This window comes from Solanum verrucosum, unplaced genomic scaffold (genome assembly GCF_900185275.1).
Source record: "Solanum verrucosum unplaced genomic scaffold, falcon-dt-bn FXZP01000019.1, whole genome shotgun sequence".
In the NCBI taxonomy this organism is placed as follows: Eukaryota; Viridiplantae; Streptophyta; class Magnoliopsida; order Solanales; family Solanaceae; genus Solanum; species Solanum verrucosum.
The window spans coordinates 541,783-566,913 of record NW_026020191.1 but is presented as its reverse complement, the minus strand read 5'-3'; the positions used below and the strand labels follow the sequence as shown (position 1 = coordinate 566,913).

At 33.9% G+C, this 25,131-nt stretch overlaps 1 protein-coding gene across 4 annotated transcripts; it reads right to left on the bottom strand.

Annotated features, from left to right (window-relative positions):
* On the bottom strand, positions 1 to 25,131 carry LOC125829404 (light-mediated development protein DET1). 4 transcript variants are annotated; one of them, XM_049508626.1, is made up of 11 exons: positions 24,769 to 25,131; positions 22,375 to 22,802; positions 22,040 to 22,268; positions 21,038 to 21,175; positions 9,184 to 9,252; positions 8,959 to 9,015; positions 8,132 to 8,212; positions 7,887 to 8,051; positions 7,266 to 7,361; positions 482 to 581; positions 1 to 378 (listed from the first exon to the last, which is right to left on the bottom strand). In XM_049508626.1, the coding sequence occupies exons 1-11, from the start codon at positions 24,838 to 24,840 to the stop codon at positions 239 to 241; spliced, it is 1,575 nt and encodes a 524-aa protein (XP_049364583.1). In that variant the 5' UTR covers positions 24,841 to 25,131; the 3' UTR covers positions 1 to 238. The 4 variants fall into 4 exon arrangements, with proteins under 4 accessions (XP_049364583.1, XP_049364586.1, XP_049364585.1 ...); XM_049508629.1 differs by having other exon boundaries at positions 7,279 to 7,361; XM_049508628.1 differs by lacking the exon at positions 21,038 to 21,175.

The window sequence follows — 25,131 nt, the reverse complement described above, 5'->3', positions numbered from 1 at the left end:
TAGAAGAGAAGCTGTAACAAACAACTTACAGAAGAACAAATCCTTATGACCATACTAACCCTCTTGGCACTCTTATCAAGCATTTGTTTGATGCTTGTAGCAAAGAAAATGTAGGAGTCGAAGAGACTAGCATCTACAGGTCTCTTATAATCAATTTGTGATTTCTAGGTTGATTTCAATCTAGAGGTTATTAGCGAAATTTATAAACAAATAGGTAACATATAAAAAAGTTTTTACATTATCGACGAAAATGGATATTTACAACTGATGCCTGCAGAAACAAGGTTTGTTGAACAGAAAGTGCAAGGGGTAATATTGGGTGGAAGAGGAAGGAACAGATCTTCTTAGTTCGCCCATCCGTGCTGCCAGCTTCGGGTCCTGATAGTAAATGTACATTAAGAATAAGCAGCATAAGAAAACAAGCCAAGTTTTACCACCAGAAGATGAAGCATGTCAACAATTCTAAACAAAAAGTCAGTACCTGGCTTCATTTTGAATTTCAGGATATTGGGTTGTCTTCTAGAAATGAATTTGATTGGATGGTCAGTAGACTGTCTATGTCGGTCAATAGCTGAAATAAGCTGCAAAAGAAGGCTAATCAGGAATTTAAAACGAGAAAATTTCCAAAATTATATATAGAATTAACACTTATAAATTGCAATTAAGCAAAAACTACACATTGCGGTGTAGATGAGAGAGGGCTGAGTAGATCCAACAAACTGCTGCAAAGAAATAGCACGCTCTGAAAAGTTTCTGAAGTATCAGAATGATACTAAACAAAGATTGTACATGAAGGACAAACTGTAATCTAATTGGAAATTATTCTCAGCATTGTCAACATGGTTGCAATATTAATATATCTGCAGTTGGATCTGAAATTTGCAAAGAAAGAAAAAATACCCTCCTATCAACTTCCTCAAAAATTACCAAATATCATCCACTGTTGCAGAAAATAAGCCTAGATGATTCGGTTTATTGTTAGATATAAGATGAAATGTTCATCCACTAAGGATAACTCTCTCAACCCAGACTAGGTTGTCAAATGGCACGTTGAACCCAATTTTGGCAAGTAAAAACATATTCATGCCTGGGAAACGAGCTGAGAAGGCTTGGAGCTCGACTCGGCTTTTCTCGCCTGTATTTAGTTCAGCTCAGTTTTGGTAAAAATTAAGCTAGTCTCTATTAAAACTATGTCTAGGTTGAGCCGGCTTGGTTGGCTTGTTTTGATCATGCTTTAAAACTAAAATTCATCCATTAATCTAAGTCAAGTTAGCAAGATGTTAATTCAATAATTATTATTTACTATTAACAAATTTATTTTGTACTCCTTTAATAAATTTAATGTAATTATTTTTTTATATACATCATTACTAAAAATATTTTATGGGCGGTGAAAAATGCTATTAATAATTGAAGTTTAAGAACTCAAAAATTAAAGAAAATTAATACTGTACAGATTTCTTGAATTTATTGTTGATTTTTTTTTTTCTAAATATTCTATACTATGTTTGTTATTAAGTTACCTTCATTTAAATTTAAGGTCAAACTTAGACTAATAATACATATAATTTAATCACACTTGAATGCAATCACCAAATTATACTACGGGGTCATTTGGAAGGATGCATTAGAAAAAAAAAAAAATACATTAGCTTTATGTATTATTAATACCTTCTTTTTTTGTACATCTTTTTGGTATTATGCTATGTATAACTAATAGATGACGAACCATGGTAGGGAAAAGACATAAATTCCCCCTTGAACTTTTCCCGAAAAGTCAGTTACACGCTTAAACTATCATAGTGATCTATTACACACCTATACTATTCAAAAGTGAATTTTCTTACCCCCTAAAACTGACGTGGCAAAAAAATAAAACAAAATTAAAAAATAGGCGCGTCAATTTGAAATTAAAGTAAAAAAAAAGTTAGAATCCTCTTTTCCACCCTACCCCCACCTCTTCTTCTTCAAACCCCACCCATTGTCCTCTTCTTCTTCATTCTTAATTTTTATCACACTTCGTTATTTTTTATCACAATCTTAAAGCACAATTTTTTTCTGATTCACAATTAGGTTAATTCTCATAGATTTGTTAGTGAATAATTGTATTTTATCTAGAAAAATTTTGATCAATTGTTTCTATCTTTTTCATTTTTTTTTTTGACTTTGTTAAAGAACTTTTGGTTGTTAATCAATTTTTGGGTTTGGTGGTAATAGCAGTTTTATGGGTTTGGGGGTGATGGGTGGCGGGTGACAACAATTAAAGAGATAATGGAAGGTGGTGAAGAAGAAAAAATCGATATTGATAATGGTGGTTGTGATATTTGGTGTTGGGTGACAAAGAAGAAGAAGAAATGAAGGTGATATAGTGGTGGTGAAGAACAAAATGAATAGTAAAGGTGGGGCCGGATATGATTTTCCGATGAAATGAGAATTGAAAATGGGTGGAATTAGTGATGAAGAAGATATAATTATTAGAGAATTAAAACAATTAATTAGGGATTAGTTAGAGTAAAATATAGTTAACAAAAGAAAAGTTAATTAATAAAGAAAAGAAAACAAAAAATTATAATTTATGACACAACGCTGACGTAGCGTTGATGTGGCAGCGAATATAATACACCACATAATGTGAGAGTGGTGTTACACGTCTCAGGGTGGTAATAAATTCACTTTTGAGTAGTTAAGGTGTGTAATAGGTCACCATGATAGTTTAAACGTATAACTGACTTTTTGGGACAAGTTCAGGAGGGAATCTATGTCTTTTGTGGAGATTTTTAGTGCATGCATTAGCATAGTTAAAGACACAATTGCCCCGAGTGTTCCCACGTCCTTCCCACCATATTTGTGGAGGGTGTTTTTGTAAACAAATAATTATTTTTCAAATATCATGCAATGCATGTTATTTTAAGAGAAAAGACATAAAGTGACACCTGAAATTGTCCCGAATTTTCAAAAAGACACCTTAACTATGCGGGCAGCCTATTACCCCCTAAACAATTCCGAACATATATTATTACATCATTTTTCGATCAATTCCAGATTTTAAATGGCAAATGTTATCAGACATCAATAATTGTGTGACACGTGTTAATTTAATTTGAAACATAATTTTTTTTCATTTTAAGTTTTTCTTTATTTCTCTCTCTTACTTTTTGACTTATTTTAATTTTATTACTTTAATTTTGATTTCATTTTAAATTCTACTTCATCTTCCACCCCTACTTTCAAGTTACCCATCCCTCCGTTTTCTTTCTTTTTCTTCTCCTTCTTCGTCAAATTCCTTTCTTTCCGAAATTATACTATTTTATAGACTTTGTTGAGTTATTGATAACAAAACTAATTATTTTTCTAAGAAGAATCAAAATTTTGAAGGTATCATCAATTAATTTATCTCATTTTCATATAACTTCAAAACTAGAAATAATAATTTTGAAAGAATCAGAATTCTCCGAAAATTGAAAAAGCTCAATTGAAATTTGGATAAGAACCTAAATAATACCTACTAATCATCTTGAAATCTAATGGGTTTATCAAATTATTCGAAATGTAATAAAATATTTAGATATAATTTTAAAATTGAAGAGAGTTAAACTAATAGTAGTAAAGAAGGGAGGTGGAGTTGGGATAAAAAGTGACATTGAAAGTGAGAAGCTACAATAAAGATGACAATGAATTTTTGAAGAAGAAGGAAGAAAGAAAAAGAAAAAAATAATAAGGAGAAAAAGTTAAAATAATAAGAAAAACAAGAAAATATATTTTATAGCAAAATACTTGTAAAAATAAAATTATATTCGTTTTTTTAGATTGTTCACGCTCTTTAAGAGAGTGCATACACTCTCCAGGCCAAGTGGACAAAAAAATGATGTAATAATATCAGTTCAAGATTGTTTATGGGGGTAATAGGACGGTTGCATAGTTTAGGTGTCTTTTTGAAAATTCAGAATAACTTCAAGTGTTACTTTATGTCTTTTCTCTTATTTTAATACACCAAACCAAACCGGGAATAAGAAATAATCTTAGCATAATGTCAACATAACTAATACCAACATTATTAATACACTCTACTCAACACTATTCTTATACACCCTATCAAACGACCCCTAATACTTATTTTTCTTAATTAACCAATTTGTTATAAATTTAATAATTTTTTAATGACATAGTAGTTTATAGAACTAAACATTGAAGAGTTGACTCAAGCTAAGCTCAACCGATCGAGTCGGTTGGGCTCGCTGAAGCTCGGCTCGACACCAGATCATTTGCATCAATGACCCAACTAACTAATGCTTACTGGGTCAATAAGGGCTCGGTTATCATGGGACGTAACTTAACGCGATCAAGTCAAAAAGCTTTCATCAGTTGTTTGTCTTCCATAGTTTGTTGGATATCCCTAAACCAAAAAGAACTTTCTTTTCCACAATGGAGAAAAATGTATGGATGTGTAAATAGTGATAGTATTCATAAAAGGAAAAAGGACCAAACATGACTACCAACTATTCATAATAGAATAACTTTGTCCTCCATTTGAATTGTGCCCTAATTAAATAGAACAATTTTACCCTCCGTCTGGATTCGGTCTCAAATATGCTTTTAACGTTAAAGAAGTCACTCAAATTTGCCTCTCAAAACTAACGAATTCACATTTTTTCAATCAACCATTTCATTTAAGTCAACGGTTTTTTTGACTTCCATTTTCTAAAATGACGAGAGGAAGAACAAGAGAGTAAAGGAAAAGAAAAACGAATATGTAGAAGTTATATTTTCTTAAGAAATACACATAAAAAGGGATGGGCAATATTTCCCCAAACATTCCTTTTTTCTTAATGGATGACTAATAATTTTCTCTTCGAAGATCATTACTTCTTGGTCACAATTGCGATCATACGCATAAGTTTAGTTCACCAAATATAAAATTGATATACATAATTGCAATTTCTTCAGCACGATCAAAAACTTTTGTGAAGTGTACACAACTCCTTCCAATTTCTTCATTTACTTTAAGTTATATCTCACATCTTTAAGAATTTTCAATTCGATATTGGGATATTGAAGATTATTTATTTTCTCTTTAAGATGTCCGATTTGCTGAATGTATTGTATTTTAATTTATTAAACATCATGAGGGTAAAGATTTTTTTTAATGGGGGGAAGACAGAAATATGATGAGAAATTAGATGTAACCCAACTTTTTACGGTTTGTATAATTTCTTTGAGCAATTGTTTTTACAAGAACATTTAAGCATTAAGATTATTATCTTTCAAGGTGGCACTCTATTTTTTAATAAATATAATATTATTTTTTGTTAACTTGTACTTAAATATAATATGTTTTAATTGTTTTAAATGAGAGAAAACTAAAATATTTAACGTCTGTTAATTTTGATAGGCAAATTGGAGCAAGTTCATCCGCGATAAGGGCAAATTTAGGACCAAATTTAAACGGACAGCAAATTAGTTCTGTTTCCAATAGTTGAGGAGCAAATCTGAGTCAGTTCACCAATGATAAGGGCATATTAAGGATGAAATTCAAATGGAGGGCAAAATTGTTCTATTTTTCATAGTTGAGCACTTCTGGGCTTTTGGCCCTTTTCCCTTCATAAAATAAAAAGTTTTTTTTCCTTGATAGAGGGAATGATCAAATTGACAGAGGATAATACACACCAAAACCAAAAGTTTTTTTCTATATAGAGGAAGTGGGAAATAATAATAAAGAGATATTCATACAAAACCAAATTAAAGAGAAAAGAAGAGAGAGTTCGCATGTAAAAGGGTCAAGACTCAAGAGGGAACTATACCCACCAAATCCAAAGAAAATTCTCTTCATATGGAAGTGTGTATGGAGGTACTACGAGATGCATACCCTTTAAACCAAAGAAAAAAGCTGCACTTTCCACAGTAGGGAGAAAGCATTATAAGCGTAAAGTGAGAATTCACTCAACAACCCAAGGAGAAACATTTTATTTTTTATTTTTTTTATAGAGGCATGAAAAGTGAAGAGAAAGAAAAATACTTGCCAAACTAAACCAAAGAGGACCATTACTTACACATTGTTGTGTGTAAAACTGTAGAGAGAATTTAAGAGGGGGGGGGGGGGGGATAAATATACCCACCAAACAAAACAAAAAGTTCATTTGCTAAAAGAGGAGACCTTGTTTTCTTTCCTTTACACAGAGAACGTATGTGGAAGTATAGAGAATCAACCAACCATGCCAAACCCAAAAATACAAACAAAAACAAACTCTTCCTGATTTTCTGAAGGATTAATTTGGGTTACCCTGATCCAAACTGTTGGTCAGGTTAATTTCGGTTACACCCAAATTAACCCATCAATGAATATATCCCTCATTGAACACGTTCAAGATGGGATTTTTACACTTTTGTAGGTTAAACTTGACAACCTTGCTCCATCCCTAGCTAAAGAACTACTTTCTACCTCCACTTTGGAGTAGATTACTTCACCACGTTCAATACATAGAAAAAAAGAAATTATTTTACCACGCAATACATGTACATTGCATATCATAAAAGTTGTTTGAATAATGCAATTCCGTTTAATCCCCCACACATGGCGATGATTGCTATCATTTTCAGGAACAAGTGTTGATAACTAATAAAGAATTTTTAAATTGCCCAGTAGCATCTCAGTCTTAAATTTTGAATGTCTCTAACTTGAACTAAGAAGAAGATAAATGCTTAGCCAATTTCCAGGTACTCAAGGAACATTTGGCACGTATGCCTACTAAGTCTTTTTCTAATACTAAAACTGCTTAGACCATCATAAGCTCTAGATTCAGGAGTTTCTGCTATAAATGAACATAAGGAAAAGATATATTTTTGCTGGAAAAGATAGTTTTATCAGGCAATGGATGCACTATAAACAGTTCATTCGCTATGTATTATGCATAACCTTCCGAGAAACAGAAAATCTGCATGCATCAGGGGTTGACATAGAAATGGTGAACAAAAAGAACCTTGATGGGTTCTATCAAAGACTGTTAGCCACTAACTCTTCTGATTGATCCAGATATAGGGAAAGGACAATGCATCAAAGTAATATAAGGTTCAGCAATCGACCTAACAAGTTCAAACACTAGAATACACCCCCAACCCAACAAAAAGAGGGAAGGATTTCATTCATGCAATTCATTCAGCTGGTCATCACGTCAGAGATTCAAATGAACTATGTGATGATTTTAGTTCCAGTTATGGATTTCCTATATAACTTTTGCATAATAAATATAGATTGAATTCTAGAAGCAGACCTTCTCATCAAACCTGAAGAGAGATTGGTCAAAATATGGGGAAGGACTCTGAGACTGACAACTAAAAGGCAAGGAAGCCATCATCTTCTTAACAAACTGCATTTGGAAACAACATGGCATCAGTTTCAAAGCACAAAAGCTATCGCACTCCTCATACTAAGAAAATACAAATGAGATATAGCAAAAGAACTTAGGTCATGTTTCTTTCAAAAACAGGTGCGATAAAATTTAGGAAATCAAAATATGAAATAAAAATTGAAAACTCTTCCCCAGTAGTGTTTGGTTGAAAATAAAATTAGGAAAATTGAAAAAGTTATTCAAAAATATTTTTATCACTTTCTGTAAAAATTATTTTTATAAGATAAGCTAAATAAAAAAATGCCACCTAAGCACTTCAAAACTTGTCAGTTCAGAAGAACATTTTATTTTATTTTTAATCAAAGTGGGTCTAAACCCTTCATTAAAGAAAAATACAAAAAGCACAAGAGGTGTTTAAGCCCCGAGCCCAAACCAAAATATCAGACAAAAAGCTAAAAGAAAAATAAAAAACAAAACAAAAAGGAAAGAACAAAGCTCAGCTAAGGGAGAAGCTCCAGAAGATTCTCAGAGGGAGAACATTACTTGAGAGAAATTGGTTGCTTTATTCTTTGTACACCTTAGTTGCTCGAGGGCGTGGATGTTGTTTGAGTGTGAGGACATAAAGTTCATATGTAATGAACTTTTGGATGAAACATGAAAATGGTCGCTGAACAGCTCGAACAAGAAATAAAGCTCATCGGCTGAGTTCTGAAGGATACAAAAACAGTTAATGCTGATAGACATTGCATGACAGGAAGTACAACACTTGCATTAAGCCTCAGATATACCTGATAAAATGCAACAATTTCAGTAGTCTCCATATTGTAAACAGCAAAAAAAGAAGGATGGCTGTCAGCATTTCGAGATACCTGCAGATTCAACAATATTCAGCATGCATGGGTGTCAGGCTATTCCCATAGAGCACAAAAGATTCAAACTAAATAGTACAAGAGATATCACGCCACCAAAATAACAGAAATAAACAGATTCTATATATGGCTGTGCAACATTAATTGGATTAGAACTTTGGTAATATGTTGTCGTGACAACTTATATTGGCTTGAATCAAAAAGAAACTCTAAACAAATTTAGAGGGCAAGATGATCTTATATATATAGTTACAGTTGAACTCAAAAGTAGCTCCTCTTATTGAATGAGAAAAAGGGGCTTCAATTACAAACTCATCTACGCTAAACCGTAATAATATTAATTGATTTCATACAGGTAAAATATAATGATCCAAACCAGCAATATGTATGTACTACAAAATAAAGCAAATATCCAAAGAGTTTGATGCAGCTACTCTATAACTACTGGTCAAGCTATACCCACTGAGACAAGTTAAATGACTTAGTGCCATGCGTTTTAAGATAAGAGTTATGCAACAAAGAAGTCGGATACTGCTCTTGTATCATTTTTAAAAAAAAGAATCATCATATTAACAACTTTGAACCCCAATTCTTCCTTTTATTTTTGGGGTACCATTCAAACATCACACTTACTGTTTCCACAAGGTTCTTATATTAAGTGAACTCACCAGAATCACGTAATGGACGATTAGAATAAATGATCAGACCACAATACAAAAACCATAGAGCAAAAAAGGAAATCTCACCCCACCATCAACACTGCCAAACTTGATCAACAGGTGATGTCGGTCCAAAAATTGCACCTGCTCATATTGCAGTCAAGAAGTAGCAAGATGTTCAATGATTCGGAAAATGAATCACGCCCTGGAAATGTACAGTAGGTACCAGATGCAACTGAATATGTCCAGTTTTTTCTGGAAGGCAGAGCATCTGGGTCATAAAAAATACGAAAACTGAAGTTAAAGCGCTACCTTCCAGATAATCAAGTCAATGTAATCTTGAAAGTGGAAGTAAAACTTCTTCTTCAGGCACTGCACTCGCTGATTAAAAAGAGAAACCAGAGTCAGGAAACAAGATTGTCTTAACCTTCTTGCAGTCCTAAAAGTGTGCACAACCTGACTTACAATTTAGCTTCCTAATTGACAGTTATCATTCTTGTAACACCTTTCTTTCTAACCATCACCTTTGTCCCTAGAAGTAGAAGTATTGTTATCGAGTTGATATTGTCCATTGATCCATATACCTATATAGGATTGTACTTGAAAGTTTGTAGAAAGTCTGCATACAAACTTTTTTTTTTTTTTTTGATAACCGAGAAATCCGTCTGTGACCCGCCCTTTGGACCAATCACAGCCTTCTAAACTCGGTGGATAATGGGCCCGCCCCTCTACCCTTCTCCACTTAAATACCGGGCTTCGCTTTGCATGGTGTGGGGCTTGAACCTGTGACTTAAGTCACAAATCCTCCACCTTTTGCCACTTGAGCTATGCCTTGGGGGCAAGTTTGCATACAAACTATTCTACCTTAGAAAGGAGTTTGATAATGTATGAATCAGATCTGTTTACTATCCTAGATGTATAGATGTTTTATTGCCATGTTAACCTAGCAAAGAAACAAGGTAAAATCATGAATTATTCAGTGTCAACTTATAGTTCTCAAGATGAAATATCCTAATTTATTTTTGTACTAAAGCAAGAATTGAATCCTGAACTATTCGAATTGGAACATATTTGTCCTGTGTTTATAATTAGGGTCAAATATACCCTCACCATGACTAAAATAGGCTAAAATTGTTGCTTTAAAAAAAAAAGGAGGAAGCTTAGCACCTGGTAACGCCACGTGTTGCACAATTAAGGATTATTTTTAAAAAACAAAGGCCAAATTTGATCCTTTCGCATCATTCAGGGGAAAATTTGAACCTTAACCCCAATTTTGAGTTTTAAAATTTCTTTTGGTTCCTCCTTTCTCCGTCCCCGCCACTACCTCTACAACAAATCACCCTTTTTTCTTACTTTCTTGCCTCTCTCCACAACCATCTTTTCTTACCCTGATCTTTATCTCTCCCCGTCACCCACATCGCAAGCACTTGGAGGGAATGCGCTAAACAACTGAATGCAACACAGAATACTATTTTAATGCAATTGTATAGGATTCAAAGGAGGAAGGAAGAAGAAATAAATGTTGATTGGCGAAAGATGTAGTAGTGGGGGGAGGGGAGGATAAAGAAATTAGAGAGAAGGGTCAAATTTGCCCTTAAACTTTGCGAAGTTCAAATTTACCCTCCGTTTAAAAAAGTTAATCCTTGATTGCGGGACATGTGACATCAGCGGGTGCTAAACTTCCACAACTAGAAAACAAGGGAAAATTTAGCCTATTTTAGTAACAGTGGGGCCATATTTGACCCCCAACTATTAACATAGGGCAAATCTGCTCCTGCCCAATTTGCTCCATCTCGCATAGTTCAGGAGCATATTTGACCCATTTCCCTATATTTAATCTAAATGCATGATAGGATAAATTTAGCTTATCGGTTTGATTTGAAGATTTTTATTATATATACATTCTACATTCAACTGAACAAATTATGATCCTTTTCCTCTCAATTTTTCCGCATCATTAAACATACCTTGATAAAAAAACACAAAAAGTAACTCGATAAATTTTGATTCAAATAATTTGCAGATACTGAAAACAATTTAGTCAAGAAGAGAGGGAAACGGGATGTGTTTCGGAAGAAGAATATTATTTATGACGTGGATGATGTTTTCCATAGTGAGAATTCTAGAGCATGATAATTTGGTCTTTGCTCTGCATAAATTTGTCTTTGTTTTCATTTTCCTTTCCCTATATCTTTAGTTTTTTTTCTCTTTCCTAATGACAGAGAAACAATGATCATACAATTCTGTTTAAAATTTGAAATTGATGGATTCAGTATGCTTCCCCCACCCCCACCCCTTTTATGTTGTTTTCTTGTAGTTATTGTTTGCCTTTTACTTTTTTTAGAATTAATAAAATGAGAAAATTACAAAAACATTAATATGCAACTCTGTTGAAGGCAAAAAATGGTAAATACCTGTATATGTATACTAATTGTACAAAGGAAAAATCATGTTTTAAAATTTATTACAAATATGCCCATATAAAGATAAGCTTTTCTTGAGAGATTCTTTTCTTTTTGTAGATGTTTCTTAAGAAAAGTAAAAATATTGTTTCACTTTGACAGAATACACAAAAACCTAAGTAGCTCTAGCAAACTAAAATTGTTGAGTGACGAAAAATTAGAGGAAAAAATATATCTTGATGTTAACAGCAAAAAGGATTAAAACCTGAATTCTAATCGATTTATTAGTTATTATTAAAAGATAAGTATTGGAGATGAATAAAATGCAATGCTATTTGTTAAATAAAATAATCTATTTGGACTAGAAGGCATTTCTAATATTCTGATATTAGGAAAATATTATTTCATTAAGTCTAACAGGTATTTTAAGACCGCGCAAAGCATGGGCATATTCACTAGTACAGGAACAGAAAAAGGGGATACAGAACAACCTATTTAAGACTATTCTTATGAAGCAGAAAACTTCATGGTTCCCATTAATAAGTGCACAGAATTGGGCAGTGGAAATGTATAGCTTTACCCAATTTATCCATTTTTTCGCGAAAGATAAATCTCTCATCAGATTGAAACAAAAAATGACACAGGTCTTCTCCAATTCTAGTTTATATAGTAAAGCTGGTGTGCCTCTTTTCTCCGGCATTAGCACTATAAACTGCATCAATAATTTGTGTTATTTTCATAAAAGGGATTTGTATCCCAGATATTGCCTTGCTTCTTAATCTTCCGATCAATAGCTTAGGTATGACATTACATGCTCTCCAAACCAAATTGATGGGCCAAAAATCTCCAAATTCTTATGTATCAATTCTAATGAATCAATGCATACAAATGAAATACTGAAACTTCTATCAATATATATTATCCAAAAAAAAAAAAAAAAAAAAGCTTCTATCAAGCTTTTCTTGCTAATAAAATAATTGATGGTGTTCATGAAATCTTCGTTAATTGGTACTCCACATTTCTGGTAGAATGCTAAGATATAAGCATTTGGTCTATGTTAAGAAAGTACAAGATTTACAATAATTAAGGTTGCTTTAGTGAAAGGATTTAATCAGGGATTTGTTTGATTTCATAAGTTAACACTTACCAAATTGTATACTCTTGTAATTACTATCAAACTCCCAATCAAACTTTTCAATTTCTTCTCATTCTGTTCCATATCTCCAATATGGTATCTGAGCCAAGTAAATTGTAAATTGTACTCACAGAAAAAGCTACAGTCATCACCGACTAACTTAGTCACCTGATTTTGGCTTGATAAGAGATCAGATCTGGGCATGTCCCATGGTTCTAAGACCTCCCTGTCCGGTTATTGCATATCTCTTCACATACAATTGACACTAATGAAGATGTTGTAGATACGTTAAATGTACAATATAGCTATCAAAAAGGGAAAAGTAAATGCTTGAATCCTTATACAACCACTGTAACAAGCCAGGCCATACTCCAGAAACTTTGATGAAAACTACATAATCGACCCTCCACCTAACAACTACCCTGCGACTTATGTGGCTTGATCGGTGGATATATAGAAAGCCAACTGACCTATTCCATAAATTTTACCGAGTCAAATTACAATGACTACCAGCAATGTAGATTCAAAATAGTAGTCACTTCCATTTAGCACCTCACAAACTGGTAATTCATTTACTTGGCTAATCAAGCCTTCACCTGCTTGTTATAGATACTTGGTTATGGTACATCTGACCTTGTTTCTGGTGATAAGAATTATTTTCTCTAATCTTGTTCTTTCCCTAAACCTCTCTACAGTTACACTTGCTAATAGTTCACAAATTGTGTTTAAAGGAGAGAAGTGTATTAACAAAGGAATCAGGAAACTAGAAATTGAGAGCGACTCTACTACTGATTAACTGGCTAACCAAGGATACCAAAATTCCATGGAGGGTGAAAGATGACATCAGAGACATTAAGGGCCTGTTTGGAAAGCCACCCTGGTAATTGGATTTGGTGTAATTAAATTGGATTTGGTGTAATTGGTGTAATTACATTGTTTACCCTGTTTGGTTGGTCATGTAATTACCTGGTCAGCAGGTAATTAAGTGTAATTGACCGGGAGTAATTACACTCTCCAATTCTCCAATTCACATGGGAAGGTTGTGAATTGCTGGTATTTACATAGTGTAATTACAAATTGTTTACTTTTTTAATTTATTCCTTTTATTTCTATTTTTATTTTTTTTCGTTTCAATGTATTTTTTATTTTTATTATTTTAAATTCTTTTTTATTTTATTATTCTAATGTTTTCTAGAAATTTATATTTTTTATTTTTTATATTTCACTTCCTTCTCATTCCCAACCTTCATGTGATTCCATACAATTTTTCGAATTATCTAAAAAAAAATTCATTAGTATAATTTTGTTAGTATTCTAATTTTTAAATTAAAGTAGAATTCATTGTTGAATAAAGTAATGGACTTATGTTTTCTTTTCATTTTAAATCATATTTATGTATGTTATGTTGAAATTTGACATAAGAGTATTATGTTAATTTTTTTGTTTTGAATTTAGAGCTTATGTTATATTTTCAATTTCATTTTTATTAGGAGTATCAACTCGATATTTAACATCGCAAGCTTTTTTTAAAAGTTAGACTTGATAGATTATTTTTTGTCAAATGTTTTATAACTTTATGACATTATATTTATAATATTAATCTTTTTGCCGAACATGCATTTCATGATGTTAGAAATTTTGTACTTTTTAGTTTTTGTGATTAATTTAATTAAAATATACAAAATTGAAAAATATTGTTGAGAATATAATCAAATAATAAAAGCTCTCTCTAAAAGCTTAGCTTTTAGATGAGATGGTCACACGCTTTAACATGGTATCAGAGCAGGCAAAGGTCCTGAGATCGAATCTCACTGTCATCCAAATAAAAAAAAAAGAATTTTCACGTGCTTGGCCTATGAAAAAGAATCAGGCCCACACGTGAGGAATCAAATAATAAAAGTGTGCTCTCTCTAAAAGCTTAAGCTTTTAGATGAGATGGTCACACACTTCAACAAATATAAATCAATTATTTTTATAATATTAGTTAAGAACATATGTTTATTAATTAATATATTTTAAAAGACAAGATATATCTTAAAAATTCAATTTAATATTATTTATAAAGGTTCTTATTTGTCTAATATAATTTTTAAATAATTAATTTTTACTTATAAAATTCAATACAACCTTATAATTACTCTTGTTCAACCAAACAGTACACTTGTAATTACATTGAAATCACACTGTGGCAAACAAACAGGTCAGTGTAATTACTAGGTTGTGTAACTACTAGGTATGTAATTACTACCCTAGTAATTACACCAATTCCAATTTCCAGGTGGTTTTCCAAACAGACCTAAAGTTAGTATGAACTCCTTGAGATCAAGATTACCCATTGCTATAGAAAGGGGACAAACCAGCAGATTTACGGTCTAATTATAGACTGCAGTGTAACAATGTCACTTGGTTTGAGTCTTTCCAGCAACTTCCAAGAGAGGTGCGAAGTGAAGTCGATTTGGAAAAAAGTCAGCTTCCATCATTTTGAAGGTTTTGCAGCAAGAACAATTCATCTTGAATCAACAGCTTCATAGGCTTTATCACTTTGATGTTCCTTGACAACATCCTTTCATGTATATTGTAATGACTCTAAAGGTCATTTTTGGAATTTTTGTGAAAGTTATTGTTTTACCCCTCCCGATAGTTGCCCCGAGTCATGTTTGATCAATTTATGAAGTTAAATTTGAAACACGATCAAAAAATTGAAATTTTTGAAAGTTTTGGAGTTTTGAAAATTCTAAGTTGAAATGGTTGACTTTAGTCAACATTTGGAGTTCTGAGTGTCGGAATGGAATTATGTCAGTTCCATCAGCTTCGGAACGTGACTTATTGGGTTAATAGGACTATTGGCTCAAGTCCTAAGGTATTTAGATGAGTTTTGGAAGAGTTCTTGTGTTTTGAAAGTTGAAAGCATAAGATAGTTGACCAAAGTCAGTATTTGGTGATAGCAAGCTCAGAATGGAATTCAAATAGTTATTAGCTCCGAAATATGGTTTTTGGTCTGGTTGTAGGGTCCCAAGGCTTTTGGTCTGATTTTATCCAGTAGACGAGATGCGAAAAAAGTTTAGAATTCTGATCATATTGGGAGTTCTGGAGCTCAGAATGGAGTGATTCTTGCTGCATTCTTCTCGATTTAATATGGGAGTTAGTATCTGATCCCATCCTCATTTTGACAATCTCATGATTTCTTCATCTGATTTTCTTTCCTTATCCGTGAATTTCTTGGGGAAGAATTGAGATTTTGTCAACTTGAACTCAGGCTTTGATGAAAAATTCATATTTAGGATCCTTATGTTATGGGCAAACTGATTTTAGCATAAAATTAATGATTTATCAATTATTTTCAGCCGATTAACCGCGTATAGGCTTGAAAACTTGGGATTTTCCCAATAAAGTTAAAGTTTGATAAATTGAGGATTTCAAGGTCAATTTTAACTACATTTTTGATGAAATTTCATACTTGAACTTCCCTAAGCACAGGTAAGATACTTTCAAGAAATATTTCAGATTTGAGTCATAATTCCGGATCCCAAGAGAATAAAAGTGTGAAGCCCCAAAGGTTGAGTCAGAGCCTACAATGCTTTTGTAGTAAGGTCATGTAGTGATGACTGATATTAGACTACTACCTCCTCTTGTACAATGGTGGTAGGGAAAACCCAATCGAGAACACCAAGTCCCTAAGGAGGTGAATGTAACACCCCACATACTTAATACCCCACATACCTAATTGTCAAGGTATTGTTTGTTACCACCCAACCTTAGTGCAATAGCCTACAAATCATTGGTCATTGAACTTGAAAAGAGATTTGTTGTGAAGCTTGCCTTAGGCAAATTCCAAATTCAACTACAAGACAACTTTTGAGTTAAGCCCTGGGGAAAAAACCATGAGGATCCACAGGATGGGCAAGAGCAAACAATATTTTGGCGATTGCACCTGACCGCTTCATGTGGCGTCATAACCAACATTTCCTCTAGCACGATGGTGGGGAAAACTTAAGCGAGACTCGAGAGGGGTGAGTTATCAACACATGAACCATTAGTGGTTGAACTCGAAAGACAGTATGTAGGAAAGCATGCTTATGCAAATCTCCTCGTTAGCATGGGAGATAAATGTTTGGGGTCATAAAAAGAGAAAGTTCAAGATTTACCCATTGAGGCACCTTTCAAACTAAAACCCAAGAAGACAAACTGTGAGGCCCCTAAAGGTTGAGACAAAATAGGCAATACCTTGACTATTGAGCCTTAATTGTTGCAATTGGTATCAAAGTTACTACCATCTTCAAGTTTAACTCAAATATAGTTGCCTTCTTTTTTTGAGAGGCGTGAAGTAGTATCAACCCAAAATATCTTACAAGCATTATCTCTCCTTGAAAAGGAAGTGATCCATCAACACCAAACAAGGGACTCTTAGAACCCAAATGGAGTCACGAAGCTATGAGTATTGAATTGCTTCTTAGTTGTATATTCAGAGTTTGTAGCATGTTGAATATCCAATCACATTTCACTATATACACATAATATCCACAAAGCTTTAAAACATGGTTGACATACAACCACATATTATGGTCCCTAAACCTTTACCCAAAGGTTCTCGTGAGAAAATAAGGATCAAGAGAAAATTATTATAATGCATAACGTAAGTCTCTTACATTGAGCCCTATTTATATACACTTCACACAATCTAAATATGTATTTTCCAATGTGGGACACTAAGCATAGATTATATACACTTACTATCTAACACTCTCCATCAAGTTGATGCATATAAGTCATATGTAGGAAGCTTGTCACATATGTAACTAATACCAAAAAAACTAAGGGGCGTAGTAGAAATATTTGCAAGTTGATCAATTGACTTCACAAATTTTGTACCATCTCCTGAGAGTATATTTCTCTAACAAAGTGACAATCAATTTCAATGTGTTTCAATCTTGCAATAGTGATTTGATGCAATATGAAGGGTCGGTTGATTATCGCACAACTTTCATCCGACTATCTCTTAAGTTTAATTATCTGAACAACTGTTTGATTCAAACTAGCTCACGAGTTCCTATAGCCATTGCTCGATATTTTGCTTCTACACCAAATCGAGCAACCACATTTTGTTTCTTCCAACACACCAATTTCATCCTATTAAATGACAATATGTAAACGTAGAACATATATCAAAAGGTTACCTTCCAAAGCAGTGTTTTTATATCCAACAATTTATTCATGACTTCAATCCTAGAATAATAGTCCTTTGCCTGCGGCTCATTTTATATATCACAAAATGCAAACAACTGCATCTCAATGACAATCGTGGGAGAATCTATAATCTAACTTATGACACTCACAGGAAAAGGAATGTCAGATCTAGTCAATGTGAGATAATTCAATGTACCAATCAGTCGCCCACAGGATCACTAAGAGGCTCCCTTTGTCCTCACAAGAGTTGAGCATTCAGATCTATAGAAGTACTAATTGTTATGGGTCAAGGCCCTGTCTCAAGAATGTTTACCAAATACTTTTGTTGTGAAATAACCTAAGTTGCTCGACTCGGGTGCAGGTGTCCAATATGGGTGCGGATTTAGAGGTCGGATCCTCTATGATCTAAATTTTAAGATTTAGGGACACGAATCCATATATGGATATGGGTGCGGGGATTCGGCTAAAAATAATTCAAATATCTAAAAATAGTGTTGAACTAGGCGAATAAGTACTCTAAGGCATTATCACTACAGAAAGAACAAATAAAAACACCAAATTGATTTTGTATTTTAGCACAAAAGTTATTGAATATAGAAAACAACTTATAACAATCTTTCATTAAGTAAATTCAAGTATACTTTGGATAATTATCAATGAAACAAACAATTCTGGATGAGGAATTTGGACTCTTTTTATGGCCTTGTGCAATCCTCAATTTATGAGTTGACTTTTGAGGTTAAGTTAGGCCCAAGTTCATTTTCTTTACATGGTATTAAGCCAAAGTCATCTCATGTCTTGATTTTCCTAATGTTGGGCTCCATACTACATTGAACATGCTCACGTTGCAAGCCTGAGTGAAAGGGGGTGTTAGTATATTCACACATCAATTATGGATGAGGGATTTGGACTCTATTTGGTTGTGGACATTTCCCACCTCATAAGTTAACTTTTGAGGTTGTGTTCGACCTAAGGTCCATTTTCTTCACTACTAAAACGTGCTACTTTATAATCAGAGCTTTTCAGCCTTGTCCTATAAGGTTCAATCTATTAAGTATTAACTATGGCAGCTCACCGCTAATGCATTTTAAGTGACTAAGAATCCACTTTTGATTTTTCAATAGAAGGATAAGAGAAAGTTTGAACATTATGAATTTTTAAGACAGAATCAATTAAAATGGAAGGATGAATCAAGTCGATCAAAAGAGAAAAAGGATTTGGATTTCTTTGACTTTTAGGGAAAAATTAAGGAAAACAAAACTAGGGTGCAAGAACAATAAAAAAACAACTCAGTAATCTGGGAAAGTTTTCATTAACAGTCAAATATTTCAGCCAAGACAACCCAAAGAAATCAGCTTGGTTCCCATATCGTCACTATTGCACTGTTGCTATTGGAAAAAAAAGACATGTTTTGTCCCTTCACTACTTTTGAGTAATGCATACCAATTTTCGAAGTCTTTCCTGAAAACATGGCAGATTATAAGCTCTGCATTTCAGCCACTACATATCAGCAAAACACTCTAGCCTAATTGATCACAATTTTTACACATACCTGATCAAAAACCAAGAAAATTCAGCTGGGTATTCAAACAAAAACTGTCATACAAAACCTTATACCTTTTGGAAATTTTCTCACCAAGTAATGTTCCTTTTAATATGTTGCAGATTCATAGATGAATATTTTAGCAATATTTTACTTAAAAGTCACCATATAAAGTCCCTTATTAGTATTGCAAGCCTTCAGGCATATTCCAAAGTCAATCTTTGTATAAAGCGCCATTCTTTTTTGCCTTCAATCCACCGTCAAAACTACGATTTAACTATTGTGCAAAGTCAACCAACTAGCTCCCTACTTACATTTCTCAAATTGTATAAAATGAAAGGACTACACTTGAGGTAAATAACTCAAAGGTTCATTCCAACCAACTTTAACTAAGTTCTAGATATACATCACATTCAAGGACTACACTTGAGGTAAATAACTCAAAGGTTCATTCCAACCAACTTTAACTACGTTCTAGATATGCATCACATTATTTCAACATCAGTTACAACAACTCCATTATTCCCAACAGCTTATCCTAATAAAACTGAACTACAAAGCATTGAAGTGTGTCAAAAGTTATCCAATATTTACAGGGTGCAACATTTTAGTGTGATAGCCCAAGAACCGCTACCAATTGAGGATTGAAGTGCCTTAGGGAAATCCAATATCGAAATAGGAGGGAAAAGTTAAGGTCCATACACGGTGGAACCAGGAATTCAACTCTTGAGGTGTCTTTTGGGTTAAAATTGAAAGGGACACAACTGTGAGGCACAAAGTTTGAGCCGCAGCAAAGAATACCTTGACAGTTAGGCTTGGACCACTACAAGTAGTATGAGAACCTAAGTGGGGTAAGTGTAACAGCCACGAACTGCAAGCGATTAAAATCCAAGGTGGGTTCATTATGAAGCTTACCTTAAGCAAATTCCACATTGGAATAGCAGGGAAAAATTGGGGACCATATAGGGGTGAGTTCAGGATTCAACTGTCCAGGTGCCTTTTGGGTTAAAGACCAAGGAGACTAGGCCCAAAAGTTGAGACATAGTGGTAATACCTTTCCAGTTGGATCTAGGCCGTCACAGTCTTTTTACTACCTCACAAACTAAATCATCCCCCATACAGATATAATAGCAATTGAACCAAGGATTACCCGTTCCATCCGAAACACAAAAACGTGTATATCAACTTCACTTTTCATTTTGCTGTGCATGAAAAGATGATTGACAGTTTCTTCTTGCTCTCCACAAATAAAACACTCATTTCACATGATCTTCTTAAACTATTATAACATGATAGAGCACTAAGACGTCCATTTCACAATGGTTTTCATAAATTATTCATAACATGAGAGAACACTCTCCTATTGATCGAGGTTCCACAAAATAGATGGACACATGATCCAGAAAGAGTTATGCTTGACGAATTGCATTTTTCTAGCAGGTTTGTTTTCAAAAAATATCCTTGATCAATTGTATTTTAGGTTAGAGGCATCAAAATACGAACTCATTCCTATTTAGCAGTCCAACTCTACTTAAGAAACATTGTTCTCCTCTGAAATGAGCTTTCAATCTGATATTCTATTATTAGCAATTAGATACTGTAAAATTCGAAACAAGTAATGATTACGGTTATAATATGATTCCAGTATATCAGAACTACAAAATAAATTTTCATCCACAAAAGAGAAGCATCCCCAAAAGGCAAATATAAAACCAAAAGTTGTGTGCCTCCATATGTATGAGGTCAAAATCAGTATAAGATAGATTAGTAAAATAACCTCAAGCTTCAATCAGAATAATCTATGATTTGCAGCTTTGATGACATAATAAATTACATAACCAATCAAGCAAACAACATACTAAAACTCTTAACACATATGGAAATCAATATTCTCTTACTAACCATGGTTTGGTCAGTTTCTTCATTCCATATACCTCGAAATATAAATGAAAGCAGCCGTTGCTTTATACCGCTCAGGAAAGAAGTTTCTGATTCAGGCAGACTATGATGAAAACCATTTCCAACATGATTTACAAGCACCTGATGCAATAGGCTACTGTAAGAGATTATTATGCACAACACCCTTATCAATTTCAGATAAGAGAGAAACAAAATTTCCATCCTCCTGCTCACCTACCCGAACCCAAAATAAAATAAAATATGAAGAGAGAAATGGGCAAAATAAAATATATATTCTTCAGAATTCTTTCCACATGGTGAGTAATGAATGGATTTAGGTTGCATAAAAAGGAACGCTCAAAAGCTTTAAAGAACAACAAACAAGATCTTTTAGACCACTTTGATGTAATGAAAAGACGGATATCTTTTTTTATAAGGATTGACAGGACAGATATATTGGTGGGAGTCACTGTGGAGAGACGATGGAAGTCCAATTTCTAGGTTATACCAAAGATGTGAACATTTAAACAAAAAAGACGGAAAGAAAACACAATCGCCTTTTGGTTAGTCTTTCGGTGAACTATAACTTAGTGGACTTCCTTCCATTTCTCTTCAACTGGCTCATTTATAAGTGTTCCACTCTTTTATATCAGGAAAGTAACATGAAAAGGAACTTTTCTCTATTTCACTTCAATTTCACCCTGAATAAATCCTGGTACTTTTAAGTCAAAGAAATGATGTTCTGAAAGCAAATAACATTCATACTCTAAAGTATAGATGTATTTCCTTTTTGGGTTTTGTAGACTAGAAAATGTTAATACAGTTGATAAGTCGATAGGATGACAGATTTTCTCAGATTACTACAGTAATTGTTAAGGAACTGAATTTTATGTAATTTCTAGCACAATCTTGTGCTTCATTTATACAACCTTACCATTCTCAAAAAAAAGAATGAGAATGGGATGAAATTGAACCCCGACTCCCTTAAAGAACATTCATAGTTACCTGGGAATTGGAATTGAGAAAAAGTTCATCATCTTCACGGCAGAACTCCCCAATTGCTCGTACATCAACAAGATCTCCAGAATCTCTGATCTGAAGGATGTGTATTCTTTGATAACGAAGAGACACTATAGCAAGCAAATCATCATACAAGAAAGCACCAATGCTATGTGCCAAATTAACATAATCATTGTGAAAAACCCTCTCGTCAAGTATAGCTCCATCCTCCAACCTAAGTTAATGAAACCAAACCACAACAAAAGCAACCACGATAACTTCAGAGACCAAAACATCATGTTAAGTGCTCACGAAATTTATAGTTGAGACTGATTACACACCTCAAAAGGTGGAAAGTTATTTTCTCAACAGAAGGGACTCCCTGAATTGCCCCTCCAGTAGGAGGTGCATCATGAATTTGTGCAGTTGAAGTTGCAAAGAGTCCAAATTGGTTGCTCTCCATATAGAGAAAGAAATCTTTGCATATAAGTTCCCCACTAGAAGCAAGAGTAACACTGTACAACTGCGTGAAGAAGCTCTCAAACTTTCTAGCTTTCAAAGGAAGATCATGAGTATCACAATCTTCTTCTTTGCAGGAAAATGTCAACCATGTTGGTCTATAAACAACCAGATCCTGATGATTTCGGCTGAAACTTACAAGATATAGACCATCATCCGTGAACTTGCGAAATGAATGGTCGGGACATTCAACATCGTATATGGTATAACTTGGTACAATGTTCTCATAAAATCTTCTGGCACGATGGATCTGCAAAGGGTGCATAACCATTCTTAGGCAACCATTGTATGCATCAAAGATGCCAAATCTGATCAATTATACCATGGACAATTCGAAGAAAAAGACAGATGTATTTGGTATGGAGAAAATTGATTCTTATAGAAAATGTTGTACCTTAGAAATTATCTTTTGGAACATGTTATTTGTCTATAAGAGTTGGAGACATATAGTATCAATGCAACATGTTGGACAAAGTTTGATGACAACATTTTCACCATATTTTTATATCACCAAAGATTGACAACAATGTCTATGCGTTGATTAAAATAAGTGATATGAAGTAGTAGTTTGAACGTAAAGGAGGATGAGTTTTGCCAATAAGCAGTGAAGACAGACCCAAGACTTGGAAGTCATGGAGGATCGTTGCCTTTTCACCTTTTAAAAAGAAAAAGAACCCGACTTTGTAAGTTTGCTATTCACACTAAGAAGGAGTTCAGTGGATGGTACATGATGAGCAAAAGAAAGGAGAAAAAAGTAAAAGGAACAAAGGAAAGAGAAAAAAATAATCAGCATGAATAAGAAGGCAAAAGAACAAAGGAAATGTGGCAGCCAAATTTGGTGTGAGAGATCATAGATAATACAAAAGAAAAAAATAAAACATCGCGATTAGGCTTTGTAGCTCAATTGGCAGTTCGCAAAGTTTAAAAATTAGTGTTGGATAGTTGAAATGAAATAAAAATCAGATGGTTGATGGGGAAGTGTTAATGGGCGTAAGGGATACAAGGATGCCTACCAAAGCAAAAAGTAATTTTAATAGAACAGTTATAAGATCATAAATGTTATATGAGGTGGAGGTTGAGCTGCTAAAGGGTTCAACACATCCATAAGATGAGGGTTGCGGAGATGCGGAGGTTAGGATGGACATGCGGTCATACGAGATCAAACAAAATTAAAATGGACCATGTTGCAAGGAGGTACAACTAGTACACATTAAAGATAAAATGAGATAAGGTCGATTGAGATGACTTGGACATTTGGTCACGTCTTGCTTCGACCTCAAATGCACCATTGTATCGGTGTGAAATCATGATAAGTTAAATGTGTTAAACTGGGATGAGAGACCTAAATTTATATGAAAAGAATTACTCAAAAGACCTGCAATCTCTGAGTCCATGTAGATTTAGCGAAAGATAGGGCGTCATGGAGGAATAAAATCTATATACGTAATTCCAGTTAGTTGGGAATACGTATTAGTCCCTATGTACGAAGTAAGGAAATATTATGGAACCCAAACAGATCATTTATGGTATCGAGGATCCAACTAATCGACTTCACCTTATTTGGGATTACAGTATAGTTTTTTTAATTATATGTTTTAGTCTTGTTAATACATATACTTTACGTCATATGCTTTCTAGGAGTTCTATAATTCTATTAGAGATCTTTTTAATGCATGTTGAGGATATATAAAACTGCTAGTACTTATTATTAATGCCGGCCTGCGATGAATTTAAATGGAAAAGCTTGGTATTGATCCCTCCTTAAAATGTTTGTGAGACTTCGTCTTGCTTTCAGCTAATGCACCCAACAACTTTGTAGCCATGGCTGCTCGCTAAAAAATATATCATAATACTAATGACATTATAAATACATCAGAATTTGAGACTATGGTGCTGGAACATCTATACATCTCCATGTGGTCCCACCCCTGCCCATAAGTGAGGGGAATGTTTTTCTCCCCTATATGGTAGAAAAAGAAATTTTCGCAATTTAAGGTAATAATACAGCACACGGTTTGCGGAGACAAAATCACCCCCTATTGAAAAGGTTAACAAAATCGCAATTTAGTCTCACAATTGCAACTTGGCAGTTGAATTACAAAACAAAGAGCATAAGTATTTCATAAGAAAAAAGTGACAACATAAAGGGTTGAGCTGTTGAATGAAGTTCACAGTAAAGATAAATAAAACAACAGCGATGAAAAGAAGAAGCATACGCTGGTGCCAGGAGCAGAGGTGCAAATCTGGCGCTCAAAAAGCCTGGCGGTAACATTGTTGCTTTTGAACATCAGTGCAAATCGTTTCAGCTTTTATATAATTGCTTTCAGCAGCATTAAAATTGTGAATCATACAAAACCGAGAGATTCTCAGTAGCAGTAGGACTGAATTAGATAATTGATTGAAAAAGGAGCCTCAATTAGGATCGATGAAGTCTAAAAGGGAGGAGCTGGGTTTAGTCGTTGGCAAAGATTGGGCAGGCAACATTTGGAGCGGCAGAAATGGGGGAAGCTACAGCGGTGGCAACAAGCAAAGGGTGTTTGAAAGAATGGAAGCGTGCTGCTAAGGTGTGCTGTTCGGTA